This window comes from Psammomys obesus, unplaced genomic scaffold (genome assembly GCF_907164565.1).
Source record: "Psammomys obesus unplaced genomic scaffold, mPsaObe1.curated_primary_1811, whole genome shotgun sequence".
Lineage (NCBI taxonomy): Eukaryota > Metazoa > Chordata > Mammalia > Rodentia > Muridae > Psammomys > Psammomys obesus.
Genome location: NW_026596125.1, coordinates 5700 through 21646, shown reverse-complemented (window position 1 = coordinate 21646; position 15947 = coordinate 5700). Strand labels below are relative to the sequence as shown.

General features: G+C 37.0%; 1 protein-coding gene and 1 long non-coding RNA gene across 2 annotated transcripts in view; both read right to left on the bottom strand.

Moving 5' to 3' along the window:
* Positions 1-15661, bottom strand: part of LOC129693291 (cytochrome P450 2C6) — a 21046-nt gene extending 5385 nt beyond the window's left edge. Inside the window, exons 1-6 of the mRNA XM_055630111.1 lie at positions 15465-15661; positions 13724-13886; positions 13396-13545; positions 10823-10983; positions 9507-9683; positions 416-557 (exon numbers count right to left, since the gene is read on the bottom strand). Of these exons, the coding sequence (XP_055486086.1) occupies positions 416-557; positions 9507-9683; positions 10823-10983; positions 13396-13545; positions 13724-13886; positions 15465-15632 (961 nt within the window). The 5' untranslated portion in view covers positions 15633-15661. The remainder of the gene's footprint in view (positions 1-415; positions 558-9506; positions 9684-10822; positions 10984-13395; positions 13546-13723; positions 13887-15464) is intronic.
* LOC129693293 (uncharacterized) lies at positions 2780-9488 on the bottom strand. Its single transcript, XR_008722861.1, has 2 exons — positions 5123-9488; positions 2780-4473 (listed from the first exon to the last, which is right to left on the bottom strand). It is a non-coding gene; the product is annotated as an uncharacterized LOC129693293 (long non-coding RNA).
* Positions 15662-15947: the final 286 nt, after the last annotated feature.

The following is a 15947-nucleotide window of genomic DNA, read 5'->3' as shown; positions in this document are numbered from 1 at the left end:
GAAGGATGCTGGAGGTGCCTGACACAGATCACCTCCCAAGTAACACGGTCAGTGATCACCTTTAAAATAGTATTTTGTGTTATTTTATTTTATGTATATTGCTGTGAGGATGTCCTATCACTTGGAACTGGAGTTACAGACATTTGTAGGTTGCCATGTGGGTGCTGGGAATTTGACCTGGGTCTTTGGAACAGCAGAGTGTGCTCTTAACCACTGAGCCATCTCTCCAGCACCCTGCTGATCAGATTTTAATTGCTTTTCCTACATCCACAGTCTTTTAGTCATCCTTCTCACTATGGCCAGTGGCACAGAAGATAAGGACTGAGACTTCTCTAAGAATAACAACATTCAGGACACTAACACTGACTTTCCAGCATCCCACAGGATTGCTGTGACTCACCACCTGTGTTCTCACCTGTGACATGTGGGTGCTTCAGCAGGAGCAGGAGAGCATATCTCAGTGTTGTGCTTGTTGTCTCTGTCCCAGCACCAAACAAATCAGTCACAGTCGTTGCCAAATTGTCAGCTGTAAATATTGAGTGCTGATTGTGGTTTTCCTAAGAATTGTTTGATGCAGTTAGCTAGTAAATTCTTTACTAGCACATCTGATAACAATTTCTCTACAACCTCACACCGTTTTCTATTGTTGCCAATACAGAACTTGAAAGTATAGTTCAAGAACAAATTAACACAGCACTCCAGAGACAGGCACAGAGATTCTAAATTTCATTTTCTACACAGAGAAGCCCCAAATTGTTAGAGTCAAATGCCTTTGACTTTTTCACACTACCCTTAATATATGGACCTTTGTTTTTAATGAATAATCAAAAATTTTTGGTTTACATCATTTTAAGAATTAAAGATCTTACATTGTACACATTTAAATGTAGACGCTCCCATAAATCCAAATTTTTGGTAAGCAAAAAACAAGGAGTATCAGAAAGGAATACTACTGCAGACTCCCAATAAAGTTGAACCTGAAAAGATTAAAAGTACAAATATCTAGAAAAAATAGGGAACAAGGGTAGGTTCACAAAGTTGAGGTGACCTGGCCTCATTCCATATGGGAGTCTGCTAGTAACTTGGTCTAGATAGGGAAGAATAAATGGAACATACAAACTGTAGCGTGAAGACACAGTAATGGCTCTCATGGGATAAAGGAGAGAGTAAGTATAACGCAATTATCAAAGCAAGGAATAAAGCTGAGGAGATAGTCTACAGTAGGGATGTCATCGTGAATTCAGCTATGGATGTTTAGTCAGGTTATCATTCATACACATCTCCTGACTTATGGATTCATAACACTAAAGTATCTACTATTGTGTGATAAACACTACTAATATTAGTAAATTAAGTAGTACTATATGGTCTCTGCTAGACAGACACACTCCTCTCCCTCTGTACTATGAACTTCATGTCATTTACTTTTTTTGCTGAAATTCATTTATTTTATTTATTATTTTTCTGTTTGGTAGTTCTAGAAAATCATGAGAAGTTATACATTCTCATTTTCCCCGTTCTTATGATACACTAGCCCAGACCAGGGGAAAACAGATGGGAGGAAATAGAAAGAACATGCCTTCTTCAATGCTAATTCTCAATTTCAGACACAAAACTATGGCCTGAAATGTAAATCAGACCCGAGGACCTGATTTTATGAATATCATTTTATAAAGCCAGGTCACATCCAATTGTCTATTTTCTTGCTAGAAGGACAGGACCTAACATTTGTGGCAGGATGTACATTCTATGAAAATGAAAATATCCACCAGCTGACCCTACACAGGAAAACTTCACAAGCTCCTGCTCTATCATAGTAATAGTGTTTGGTCTTGTTTTTAACTCTTCTATTACCCATTGAACATTCTAACCATTGAATGTTGTACACAAGACAATAACCACATGCCTTATATGCACAGTTTTCTAAGTCCTCACAGTCTATGGAAGAAATCATTGTGTTGGACTCAAAGTATGGACTCTAGAAGCTGATCACATACTCTGCCTTCTGATTTCATTGCCAGCCAAATCTTACTTAAATGATCTGTGTGATCTTGAATGGTTTTATCTTAAACATTCTTTAGAAGATCTTCCTCTCAGTCGACATTACAGAAAAAATATTGGTGTATAAAGGCCAGAATTAGAACTCAAGACAGTCATTTCAGGTAAATTCTTAAACAATACTAAGCTTTTACAGTTATGTTAAAGTGAATATAGATTTCAAGTACCAAAGTTAAATCAAGAGCCGATAAACAGTATAAACTGCCTTAAAACCCCTAAGGAAATAGAAGCAGCCATCAAATGTCTCCCAAACAAAATAAAAGCCCAGGGCCATATTATATAACCTTATATATAATAAAATATAATATGCACAATGTCAGTATTACGGGCACATATTTCACATAATTAGTACTTTTCTTCAGCAAATAATAAAGGGGCTCTCTTACCTTTGCATTTGTGCCAAACAAAATTATATAAGTATCTTCAGTGATTGTTCATGGGTATTCAATATGAGGTATTGGTGACAATAATATTAAGACTGATTTATACTTGCTTTTTGATTGGCTTAATTTGGTTGTGTAACTTTCTAGTTCATTTGCCATCTGTATCTCTTACTCTACCCCTTTCCTGTTTGAGTCAGATTTATTTCACTGAATACAAAAATAATCTTGCTCACAGCAGCTTGTCCTGGGATGTGAAACTTCCTTCTCTGTCTGTTACCCTTTGTCTAGAAGAGCCTGAACTTCCTCCCAGGCCCATAGCTTCCACATCCCAGTGTTACTAACCCCCCCCCACCTTTGGACCTCACCCTGTGTCAGATCTCATCCCTACTCTGACTCTGGATCCTTAAGGGCCTTATCTCTGGTCAGATCAAGTTACCATCCTGGGTCTGCACTGGTGCAATAAAAATGTGACTATCACAAGGTACCAAAGTACTTTCTGGTTGGTTTCAAAGCCTATAGCAGGGAATTTCATACCCAGAAATGTATTTGTATTAACAGGCCCAAGGACGGAGAAGTCATAGACCCTAGGATACAACTTATTGATGTTATTTTGCTAAATGATCATATTGTCAAGCTGCTATCTAAATGTTTATGTTTATCCCCATAAACCTGAGCTGTAATAAACTTAGGTCAGAGAAGCTTCATTTTTCAGAGATTAAAAATCTATCCAGAGAGGTGTAACTGGTAAAAATGCTGAAAATAAGAGACTGGGTATTCAGCACTAAATCTAACACCTTTATCAGCCCTATTTTTCTTTCAAGGTTTATGGAACAATGTGCAAGAAGAGGTAGAAAACATGTAAGAGCAAGAGGGTGAGAAAAAGAGCTGTGAACTGCAACCTTCTGGAGAGGAGCAGGCTCTTTCCCTCATGAACTCACTGCAGCTGTGGTTATCTACACAGCTGTGTATAAAATCAGCCCATTCCAACTTCCAGCAGTGATGGAGGAAGGCTATCCATGTCATCCTTTATACTAAACATCTATTAGCAAATGTAAACCCCTGAAGAAAGGAAATCTTTCTTTGGAAGGCATGGCTGCTGAGAGGTTTCCCATGATACAGTGCTTGCCATTATTCCCAAGCAAATATGCAGAGCACCTCCTGGAATTAGTGGGCTATTGGGATTTAAAGAAGAAGAAGAAGAAGAAGAAGAAGAAGAAGAAGAAGAAGAAGAACAGAAGGAGAGCATGAACTTGGGAGAGAGTTGATACAGGAGAGATGGAGAGGAAATGTGGGATGAATATAACTATGTCTCATTTTATATCTGTATGAAATTCTCAAGAATATTCGTTAAAGAAAATTTCTTTAAAAAGAAAAAAAAACGGTCCTTTTAAATATATCTGCCATAAAAGATATGTTACGTACACTCAGTGATTAAGGAATTAAACAATAAATTAATGACACATTCAAAAATAAAAATCCTCATTAAGTATAAACTTATGGAAGAATAAAAAGTGTTAACATTATCTTTTTATATTAAATACTTTTTCTGTTCCAAAATGTTTAATGCATAAAACAATAACTAAAAATAAATACTATGGGATGATCCAAGATGGCAGCGCTAAGAGGACACTGTGCCTGATGAGCAGGACAGCAGTGAGTGACTACACTGTGACCAAGAGACAGAACAGAAGAGTTCCCCAATCCCGGTAGGCGCTCAGTTGCCAGTCCAGAGCCACATGTCTACATGCTCTGTTCACCCTCCCAGAGTGAACTGTGGGCACCATAACATCAGACACTGGGATTTCCAGTAGAGAAAAAAAACCCATGGTGAAGGAAGCAATTGGATTGACTTCAGATCACCCGGACAATCCCTGGAAAAGTTCCTGGGGTCCGGCAGACTTCCCATGCGACAACTCACCTTCCCAGATGTAACTGTGGGCTACAGGGCACCAGAGATGGTTGTCTCTGTCAGGTGGAGACCCCACAGTGAAGGAAACAAAAGATTCGACCACAGGGCACTCAGCTGATCTACCTGTCCCCCAAAAAGAATGTTCTCAGGGAAAAGTTCCCAGGTTCCTGCAGGCCCGCAGTCACCAGCACGGCTATTCACATGCATCAGCGTGCTCTACTCACCATCCCAGACTCTAAAACACTAGTCCAGACTGTGTACTCTAAAACACCACAGACTGGGTCTCCCTTTGGGGAGGAAACCACACATTGCGGCAAACATATGGTCTGTCCTCAGGACACCCAACTCTGGAAAAGTTTCTGGGCTCCTGAAAGCTCCAGGCTCTAGCCTCCTACTGCATTCACCTCCCACCGATTTACACTTGGGTACTGGAGCACAGAACTCCAATCTCAGACCTACAAAAGCCTGGGATCCATGGGATCAGCCCCATACACTGAAACAAGGCACAACCTGTCGCCCTAGCTAAAATGACCAAACTGCTGGGTTCCCTGGTTCTCCAAGAGAGATGCACCCAGCAAACACAGTGTAAGAGCAGCAGCAGCCCACTGAACTCAGAGCAAGAAAAACAGTGGCAGGGCAGCTGTTTCCAGGACTTTTCCTAGTGAGAGAAGAGTGCCCCTAGCTACCAATGACTACAGTTACCACACAGGTCCATAAGCCTGAGTTGAGCTGTGACAATTCCTGAAAAACATAGCCATTCAGTTAACCATACCCAAAAAGCTGAGGAGGCCTCCTTCAGGAATCACCATCTTCCTGCCAAGGGGATTCTCCCCATGCAAGGATTCCAGGTACCAGAAACTAACAGCCAATACCTGAAACCAGTAGATGGGTAGAAGCAAGTGTAAAAACACAACCAACAAAAGCCAAAGCCATATGGCATCTCCAGAACCCAGGAGGCAAGCAGCCCTGGACACCTTTCATAAGTGAAATTTAAGGAGATGACCTTACATCTATGCTTATTAAGAGATTAATGGAGGAAACAAATAAAATGTGTAAGAAGATAAAGTTAAACAGATTATTGTCATCCTTAAGGAAATATAGCCAAACAGTTTGTGGCCTTCAGAGAGGAAATAATTAAGTACTAAAAGAAATAAAAGAAACAGAGTTCAAACAAACAGGTGAAGGAACTGAAGGAAAAACAGGAAAATGCACTCAGACAGGTGAAGGAAATCAACAAAACAGCTCAAGATCTGAACATAGAATTGGAAAAATTAAAGAAACACAAATGGAGGAAACTATGGAGAGGAAGAACTTAGGGAAGAAAACAGGAACTACAGAGGTTAGCATAACCAATAGACTACAAGAGATGGAAGAAAGAATCTCAGGTGTGGAAGATAGAATGGAAGAAATCAATGAATCCATCAAAGATGTTAAATCTAAAACATTCTGGACACAAACTGTTTAAATAATCCAAGACAACACAAAAAGACAAAACCTAAGAATAATAAGAACTGAGAAAAAGAAGATTCTTGTTGCCAAGGCCCAGAAAATATTTTCAGCAAAATCATAGAAGAAAATTTTCCCAACATAAAGGAGAAGCCTATAAGAATACAAGAGGCCTACAGAAGACCTAATAAATTAGACCAGAAAAGAAAATTCTCCCACCACATAATAATCAAAACAGCAAGTACACAGAACAAAGAAAAAACACTAAAAGCTGCGAGGGAAAAAAGCCAAGTAACATATAATGGCAAACCCATCAGAATCACACCTGACTTCTCAACAGAGACTATGAAAGCCAGAAGGGCCTGGACAGATATCATGGAGAAACAAACAAACAAACAAAAAAATCCCAGGCTATTATACACAGCAAGATAGTCATAGATGGAGAAAATAAGATATTCAATGACAAAAGAAAATTTAAAGAGTACCTACCTACAAATCCAGTGTTACAGAAGATAATAGAAAGAAAAATACAACCCAGGAAAGTTAGCTACAGTCAGGAAAACACAAGAAATGAATAATTTCACTACAGCTTTGCTAAAAGTAGCCAAGCACACAAACACACCAACACAGCCAACAGCAAAATCAAAGTATTTAACAGCCACCAGCCATTAATCTCTCTCAACATCAATGGACTCAGCTCTCCAATAAAAAGAATAAAAAGACACAAACTAACAGAATGGATGAATAAATAAGACCCAGCAATCTGATGCATACAAGAAACAAACCTAAGTCACAAAGATAGACATTACCTGAGAGTAAAGGGCTGGAAGTTGGTTGTCCAAGCAAATAAACCCGAGAAACAAGCAGAAATAAACATTCTAATAACTATCAAAATAGATTTTCAACCAAAATTAATCAAAAGATATGGGGAAAGTCATTTCATACTCATCAAAGGAAAATTCCACCAAGAACACATTACAATTCTGAACATCTATGCCCCAAATACAAGAGCACCTACATTTGTAAAAGAAACATTAATAAAACTAAACCACACATACATCCCCACACATTAATTTGGGAGACTTCAACACCTCACTCTCAACAAAGGACAGGTAAAAAAAAAAACAGAAATTAAACAAAGAAACAATGATTTTGACAGAAGTCATGAATCAAATGGACCTAACAGATATCTACAGAACCTTTCACCCATACACAAAAGAATTTACCTTCTTCTCAGCACCACATGGACCCTTCTCCAAAATAGACCATATAGCTGGTCATAAAGCAAGCCTCAACAGATACAAGAAGATTGAAATAGTCCCTTGTATCCTATCTGAACACCATGGACTAAAGCTGGACCTCAACAACAACAGAAATGGCAAAAAGCCTACAATCACATGGAAACTGAACAACTCATTACTCAGTGACAGCTGGGTCTGGAAAGAAATAAAGAAAGAAATTAAAGACTTCCTAGAACTCAATGAAAATGAAGGCAAAACATATCAAAACTTATGGAACACAATGAAAGCAGTGCTAAGAGGAAAGTTCATAGCACTAAGTGCCTTCAGGAAAAAAAATCGAAGCATCTCATACAAGTAATTTAATAGCTCACCTGAAAGCCCTAGAAAAAAATAAAGAAGCAGATTCTTCAAAAATGAGTAGACAGGTGGAAATAATCAAACTCAGGACTGAAATCAATAAATTAGAAACAAATAAAACAATTCAAAGAATCTATGAAACCAAGAGCTGGTTCATTGAGAAAATCAATAAGATAGACAAACCCTTAGTCATACTAATGAAAAGGCAGAGAGACACTATCCAAATGAACAAAATCAGAAATGAAAAAGGGAATAACAACAGACACTGAGGAAATCCAAACGATCATTACTTCAAAAACCTATACTCCACAAAATTTGAAAATGTAAATTAAATGGATTATTTTCTTGATCAATTCCATTTATCAAAGCTGAATCAGACCAGGTAAATCAATTAAATAGTCCTACATTCCCTAAGGAATTAGAAGCTGTCATTAAAAGACTCCCCTCCAAAAAAACCCCCAGGGCCAGATGGTTTCAGTGCAGAATTCTAACAGACCTTCAAAGAAGAGCTAACACCAATATATTTCAAACTATTCCACAAAAATAGAAACAGAAGAAACATTACCAAGCTCATTCTATGAAGCCATAGTCACCTTGATACTTAAACCTCACAAAGACCGGAAAAAGAAAGAGTATTTCAGGCCAATATCCCTTATATACATTGATGCAAAAATATTCAACTAAACACTTGCAAACCGAATCCAAGAACACATCAAAGATATCATCCACTATGACCAAGTAGGCCTCATCTCAGGTAGGCAGGGGTGGTTCAAATCCAGAAATCCATCAATATAATCCATCATATAAACAAACTGAAGGAGAAAACCCACATGATAATTTCCTTAGATGCTGAAAATGCAGTGGACAAAATCCAACACCCATTCATGCTTAAAGTCTTGAAGAGATCAGGGACACATGGCACTTACCTAATCAGTGTAAAGGTGATATACAGCAAGCCTATAGCCAACATCAAACTCAATGGAGAGAAACTTAAAGCAATCCCACTGAAATTGAAACTGAAACAAGACAAGGCTGCCCACTCTTTCTGTATCTCTTCAACATAGTACTTAAAGTCCTAGCTAAAGCAATAAGAGAATTAAAAGAGATCAACGGGATTCAGATCGGAAAAAAAGAAATCAAAGTATCACTATTTGTAGATGATATGATAGTATACCTGAGTGACCCCAAAATTCTACCAGGAAACTCCTATAGCTGATAAACACCTTCAGCAAAGTGGCTGGATACAAAATTAACTCAAAAACAAACAAACAAACAAATAAAACAACAACAACAAAAAAAACTTCCTCTATCTATGGACCTGGAGAGGTGCATAGGAGGAGATGAGGGAGGGAGGGGAGGATTCGGAGCTGTAGAGGGAGGGGACTACAGCTGGTATACAAAGTGAATAAACTGTAATTAATGTAAAAAATGAAACTCTTAAAAAATCAGTAGCACTCCTATATAAAAAAGACAAATGGGCTGAGAAAGAAATTAGGGAAACAACACCCTTCACAATATCCACAAAGACATAAAGTACCTTGGTGTGACTTAAATGAAGCAAGTCAAAGATTTGTGTGAAATAACTTCCAGTCTCTGAAGAAAGAAATAGAAGAAGATATAAGAAGATGGAAAGACCTCTAATGCCCAAGGCATGGCAAGACTAACAGTAAAAATGGCCATCTTACCAAAAATAAATACTATGCTTGCACAATGTGTTATGTTAATAAAAACTTAAAAGCACATTATGAGGGTGAATTTGGGAAAGCAGTTAGAAACATAAAATACAAAACTTATTGAACACAATATGTCACACACTATGACATGATTGGAATTAGTTTCCCATTTACCTGTCCTTTGTATTCTCTTCCTTCACAGCTAGATTGCCTTTTTTTTTTTTCCATCAGAAGATAAATGTCAATGTGTTCTAGTTAACAAATCCCCCTTATGTTTTCTTGGGTTTGTATTGTTTGCACACACACATAATAAATATTCAAGTTGTTTTTCAAATGGTAGTGCCCTGAGTATTTAAAGATCTCTGGCAAATATTTGAGTATTCAGAGAATAAAGAAATAATTGAAAAATAGAAGAAATAAGTTTATATAAATTCTTTACCTGCTTTGATTTAATCAGGTAATAATCAATAAAGTCCCGAGGATTTGTGACATCCAATGATTCTTGATGTTCTTTTATTTTCTCCAAAAGGTAGCTTTTAATATGATCAAGATTTTTAGCTACTGTGTTATGACTTCCTGGGCAATAATCAAGGAGAATAGGGAAAGCATTGCAGAACTACAAATAAATAAATAAATAAATAAATAAATAAATAAATAAATAAATAAATAAAAAATAAATAAAGCCAAAAACCAAAAAAATTATTAAGTGAATAGGGTGTTATAAAGAAATACATACATACTAAAATATAGCAATTCGGATTTATAATCCCATATGTGACAGATGTCCACCTTGAATAGGAGGTGATTCATTTATATATAGAAATTTTCTATGCTGGTAGTTAGATTTGAGGAAGAAAATCCTGCCCAAATGATCAAAGTTCATAACTGACTTCTCCACATTCAAGAATAATTCAATTCTGCCCTATAAATTAGAAATGTCATATAATATATATTATTGTATTTTATGTGTTTTAGGTGCCAGTAGAAGTTAATATAATTAACAACTTGATTCACGGCAGAAAGGTAGTATCTGCAGCCTTTTTCCTATCATCTAACCTCTTACATGGAATGAGTAGGAGGAAGTGAGTAGACCTCTAAAGAAGCCTTGAAACCATTTGCACAGTTAATGACTTCTCTGTGATCCATAACCACTATTTAGGCAGAGAGCAGGGAGATGCCAGGTCAGCACAGGAGAACATTGTGAGAATGTTTCTGGTCCACACACCATAAAACCATTCATCTTGTAATGTCTTCCTGTTCCCTTGTGAGCCAGGATCCAAACAGAAGCAACAAATATCTGGAGGAATTCAGTGCTTCCTGGTAGGTCATTACCCTAAAAATTCTTTAGCAGAATGTCCTCTGTCAAAGCTAAGATATTTATGCCAAATGCTGTAATGAAGATGGACTTAACTGTTCACAGTACTAGTACTTGTGGGTAGTGCAAGAATGTTTTATGAGTGACTACTTGTCCTCTCAAAATGAAGTAATTTACTTAAACAGCTCTCTGTAGGTCAATAAGGAAATCATCTGATAGGGAGATAAACAGTTTGAGCTAACCTAGCATTTGCTCTTTGTTTTTCTATTTGTTTAGCAAAGGACATAGACCTCCATTCCAAAGACCCTTATTCTGTCATCTCACCATTAGTAATTTACATGAGGAAAAAATTGGCCAAAAGTTTTTTTTTGTTTTGTTTTGTTGTTGTTGTTTGTTTGTTTGTTTGTTTTTTCCTTAGGAGGACCAGAACTTGGCTTTACCTGCAACCAGGGGGAGCTCAGAATCTTGACATTTTCATTTGTTTTTTCCAGGAAGTTAAGAAAATCCTGATCTTTGTAATCAAAACGATTCTGGAAAATAATGGAGCAGATGACGTTGCAGGGAGCACAGCCCAGGATGAAGGTGGGGTCACAGGGTGCACCTGAAAATTTGGAAACAATTTTAAGTATATATCAAAAGCATTGTCCTTGTTAACAGGTAAAGACACTGAACTGTTGAGGGAACAATGGAAGGATTTGGAGGAACAGAAACCTCCCAACAAGACCAACAGAGACAACTAACCCAAGCCCAAGGCAGCTCTCAGAGACTCAGACATCAACTAAAGAGCATGGATGGTCTGGACTTAGGACTCCTGCACATATATGGCCAATGGGAAGTGTGATCACCAAATGGGCTGTGTGGCAAGTGAAGGGGCTGTTTCTAACATGGACACTATTGCCTGTTTTGGATCACTTTCCCCTGGCAGGGCTGCCTTGCATGCTCAGGGAATGAGTATATGTTCAGTCCTGATTTGACTTGATATGCTGGAGAGGGTTGATATGGGGGGAAGGGACTTTCCTTTTCTAGGTGAGAAAAGGCGAAGGGAGGAGTAAAAAGGGGACTGTGTGGGGGAAGAGAGGTTACAGGGGAGAGGGGACTTGGAGGAGAGGATAAAGGGGTCAAACTGTGGGATGTATACTAAATAAACTGAAATTTAAAATTTTAAAAATATTCTAAGCAGTATTCTACCTGCAATTTCTTCTAACAGCTAAACATTCTGTATATATGGATATTAGGACAAACATGAGGAGGAGAATTCCTTTATTTTACATGAGAAGACATCAAGAACAGACAGTGCCTTGTGTATTTGTTTGTACTAATGAATAACATGAATAAAACCTTCTTATTTTAAAATAAAATTTCAGGAGGGCAGAATGCAAAAAAAGAAAAAAATGCAGACTCCCCTATTCTCATTACAATGTTTCAAAGAATGAATGTTGCTCCTTAAGATGTGAACACTCTATATGACACTGAACCCAAAATATAATGTATGTGAGACTAGAGAAAGAAGAATGATGGGAATAAAAGGGCCAGAAAAGAAAAGATGGGGGATGATCATAGTCAAAGTACATGACACAGTAGTGTGAAATAGTGTTTAAGAAGTCCTCATTGTGTACCATGAGTAGACATCAATGGCATGTAATGTAAAAGACGTAACTGGTCATCGTGGTCAATCAAAATTCCTCATTAATATATTTGGGTAAAGTTGATATCCATAGGTTTGGGACTATTTTTAAATTATCATCAAAGTAATGTGATAAAATTGCAATGATGTCTGAATTTTTTGTTTCACATTGGCCATGTCTATGCTTTTTACAAATAAGAAAATAGAAGAACATTTCTTTTTTATGTGCTTTCTATAGAAATTTCTGTAATTAAATATTAGTATTGTTTATATGTAAGGAGATTACAAAATTATAACTATAGTTTCCAAATAAAGATCACTTTAATTTTAATATGCTTAGCAAATTGTTACATTTGTAATTAAAGGGAAATTCCAGAATATGTTGGTGGTATGACAAGCTTTTAAACATTACCATATTATAATCTTTCAGAAATGTATTCTTTTTAGCAAAGAAGATAATGGGTATTATCTTTTGGAATTTTGGAATTTTGGAATTTTGGAATATTCCAAAATTCCTTTTGGAATTTTTCTTGGTATGCATGTCATTCACAGGTAAAATCTGATTTTCAGTCTTTTCTTCACTTTCTTTTGAGAAAAGAACTTAAAGAAACAGTCCTTCAGAATTTAAGCAAATAAACTGAGTCTCCCCTGACAGGTACTTCCTAAGTAAGTAGCATTTTCAATGGCAGCAAAGTAATATCTCTCCATCCCCTAAATCCAAATAGTGACTGTGGAGAGAATTTATTGACAGGACAGAAGGCAGAACCGTAATACACTTTGAGAACGATGAGATAAAGTATTAATAAAAATAGTTCAAGTTCAGTTAAACTAGTAATTTCATTAGGTTTGTGTGTTTAGCAGATTGATGTCACATGTAATTCCTTAAATACATAAATCACAACATAAGAAGAAATCATGATAATTTTTGAAATCATGATAAAACTCTATTACACTCATCTAAATAATTAAAAAATGTATTGAATAACTACTACTCAAAACTGTGGACATGAGCCTTCAGGATACCTTGGAACATCAGTGAAGTTAGGGAGACCAATGTAGTTCAACAAAATGAAAAGAAAGAAAAAAAAATAAAAAATAAAAAAAAAAAAACAAAATGAAAAGAAATTCATCTGGTTTGGGCCCCAGAAGTGTAGATGAAATCACTACCACCATTATCAGTAGCAATTTTTCTCTGATGAAATGATTAACAATATACAAGTAATAGTTGTACCAAGGATATAACTCATCAGAAAATTAAAATGAAAGCTGTGTTCATGATATCTGATTCAAAAACAAGAGGAAAACATTTGAAATAGTATAATATCAATAACTCTTCTATACCCAAACCTAGAACAGGATGAAAGAGGCAAAGCACAAAGCTTTCCTCACCATTGGTTCTTCTCAGTTCCTCCACAAGGCACTGGGCCTCTTCTTGAACTCGGTCCTCAATGGTCCTTTTGCCCATGCCTAAATTCCGCAGGGTTGTCAGAGAGAAGCGCCTTATTTCTTTCCATCTGTTTCCATGGCTAAAAATGATTCCTAAACAAATGAGAACAAAAACTACAAAGTGATTTCCAGAAGAGAAGGACCATCTGAGAACACACAATAACACAGAGGCCCAACCTGAGCTCCAGAAGCAAGTCTGGTGTTTTCTTTATATCTTCTTCCTCACCATAACTACTACCCAGCTCACACATGAATGTACACACTTACTTACCAAGGCCTTTATTAATATTTTCAGCCAGAGGGAAGCTTCCTCTTCCAGAAAACTCCTCCCCATGATCAATCAGGGCTTCCTTCACTGCCTCATACCCATGCAACACCACAGTGGGCTTCATCCCAAAGTACAGAGTGAACACAGGGCCATAGACTTTTGAGAACTGGGAATTGGAAAGCAAAGCAATGGGTAATTATTACTTGTGGGAGGGGACAGTGTGTCATGGGATGGCCCAGGCAGTTGATGCTTAGATTACAGTAAATTGTCACATCAAAATAGTTAGCTGGTTTCTTGATCATTTTTCAAAGAGAAACTGAGGAAAGAGTTTTCCACATTAATTTTGGCCTGAATTGCTAATGAATAAAAGACTCAGCATCGGAGCTGTTTGATGTTGTTGTTATTATTTTTTTAACCACTTGATGCCTGGGAGATTTATTTCCATATGTGCTCAATAGTAAAATAAGTATGAATGCCCAGATAACTGCTTCAAGAACACCTGAAAAGCTTCTCCTGCAGAACTTCATCACACGATGAAGAGTAGAAATCCATACCAAGCAACTGAGGTTCACACAGTTATTACTACAGACATGGAGACTGAGTACCACTAAAGCAGCACTCAGCATGAGCATAGCTAAGAGAACATTTCTTACCTGGGGCATTCATGTTCCCAGGCACCACAGAATAAAAGTCAATTTGGAGAGTATCAAATATGCTGTGGACATTGATTAATTTACTTTTCCTGTGTTACTACACATATATAGATATTTTCTTTTGATAAAACATTATTTACAGAACTTCAGTACCACTGACAAATGTCAACAAAGATACATGTCTAAAATGTTGCCTGAATTGTTAAATGATATGATGTGTTCTTTACCAGAAAATTTTAGCAATGAATTATGGGAAATTGAAATAAAATTTCAAAGATGGGAAGAGGTATGCACAACTTTTGCAATTTTGCAAATTTTATTATAATGTGCAAAGAGATCCAAAAATTCTCTAATTCACAATAGAAATTGCTAAATTTCTGATGGGGACAAACCTGAAAACACTGAAGGTGCATGCAATTTTAAGGGTTTTTTTTTTTTAATTAGTTACATTTTATTAACTCTGTATTCCAGCTGTAACCTGCTCCCTCATTCCCTCCCAAGCCCTCCCTCCCTCCTTCAGCTCCTCCTTGCCCCTTTCTAAGTCCACTGATAGGGGAGGTCCTCCTCCCCTTCCATCTGATCCTGTTTTATCAGGTATCTTCTGGACTGGCTGCTAAATCCTCCTCTTTGGCCTAGCAGGACTGCTCCTCCCTTGGTGGGTGGGGAGGTAAAAGAGTCTGTGATTGAGTTCCTGCCAGAAATCGTCCCTGTTCCCCTTACTATGGGAAAGCAATTGGTTACTGAGCCACCATGGGCTTCTTAAAACCATTGATTACAATATTATTTTGACCATTCATGAAAATGTAAATACAAATAACATTATATAGACTATACAGGTTATACTTAAGAATATATACATACTCATATATATATATACATATATGCATGTAACAACAATAAAAAAAAGAAGCCATGAATTTGAAGAAGAAAAAGGAGCAGCATATGGGAGTGTTTGGAAAGACTAAAGACAAGAGGGAATATACACAATATCATAATAATAATGTCATTGTATTCTAATCTCAAAATTTTAAAAATAAAGAATAGCTCAATGTATCTTTGCAAAATACTGGAGAAGGATAAGGCATACTTACATTGGTTAAGCATTGGCTGATATTCTTCACATCTATCTGGAGAATATTGCCAATAATTGGGAGAGGAGTGGGGCCAGGAGGGAGCTTCCCTCTCCCTGAGCTCTGTCTCCAGAGTGAGAAGAGAAGCAGACAAGAGAGAGTGAGCACCAGAAATGTGAGCAGATCCATGGAGCCTCTTCTAACTAACACGACTGAGAGCAGGCAGCATGGAGCTTTTATCATGTGGCTACAGAATCAATATGACATCATAACTGACTAATCAGATAAATGTTCTTTAATCTCTCTTTTGAGTGAACTTTATCCTAGTGACAAAGACAAAAATAAGATGTTCTTCATGCCTGTTCTTGTTAATAGGTGCACATAAGAGATTCTTTGTAATACAAACCAAGTATTGTAATTTAAAAAGCAAAGCTGATGTTTAGATCACTAATCTTGAAAGTGTTAAGGTTGATAATTGAGTAGAAGAATATGTCTTAAAATTCT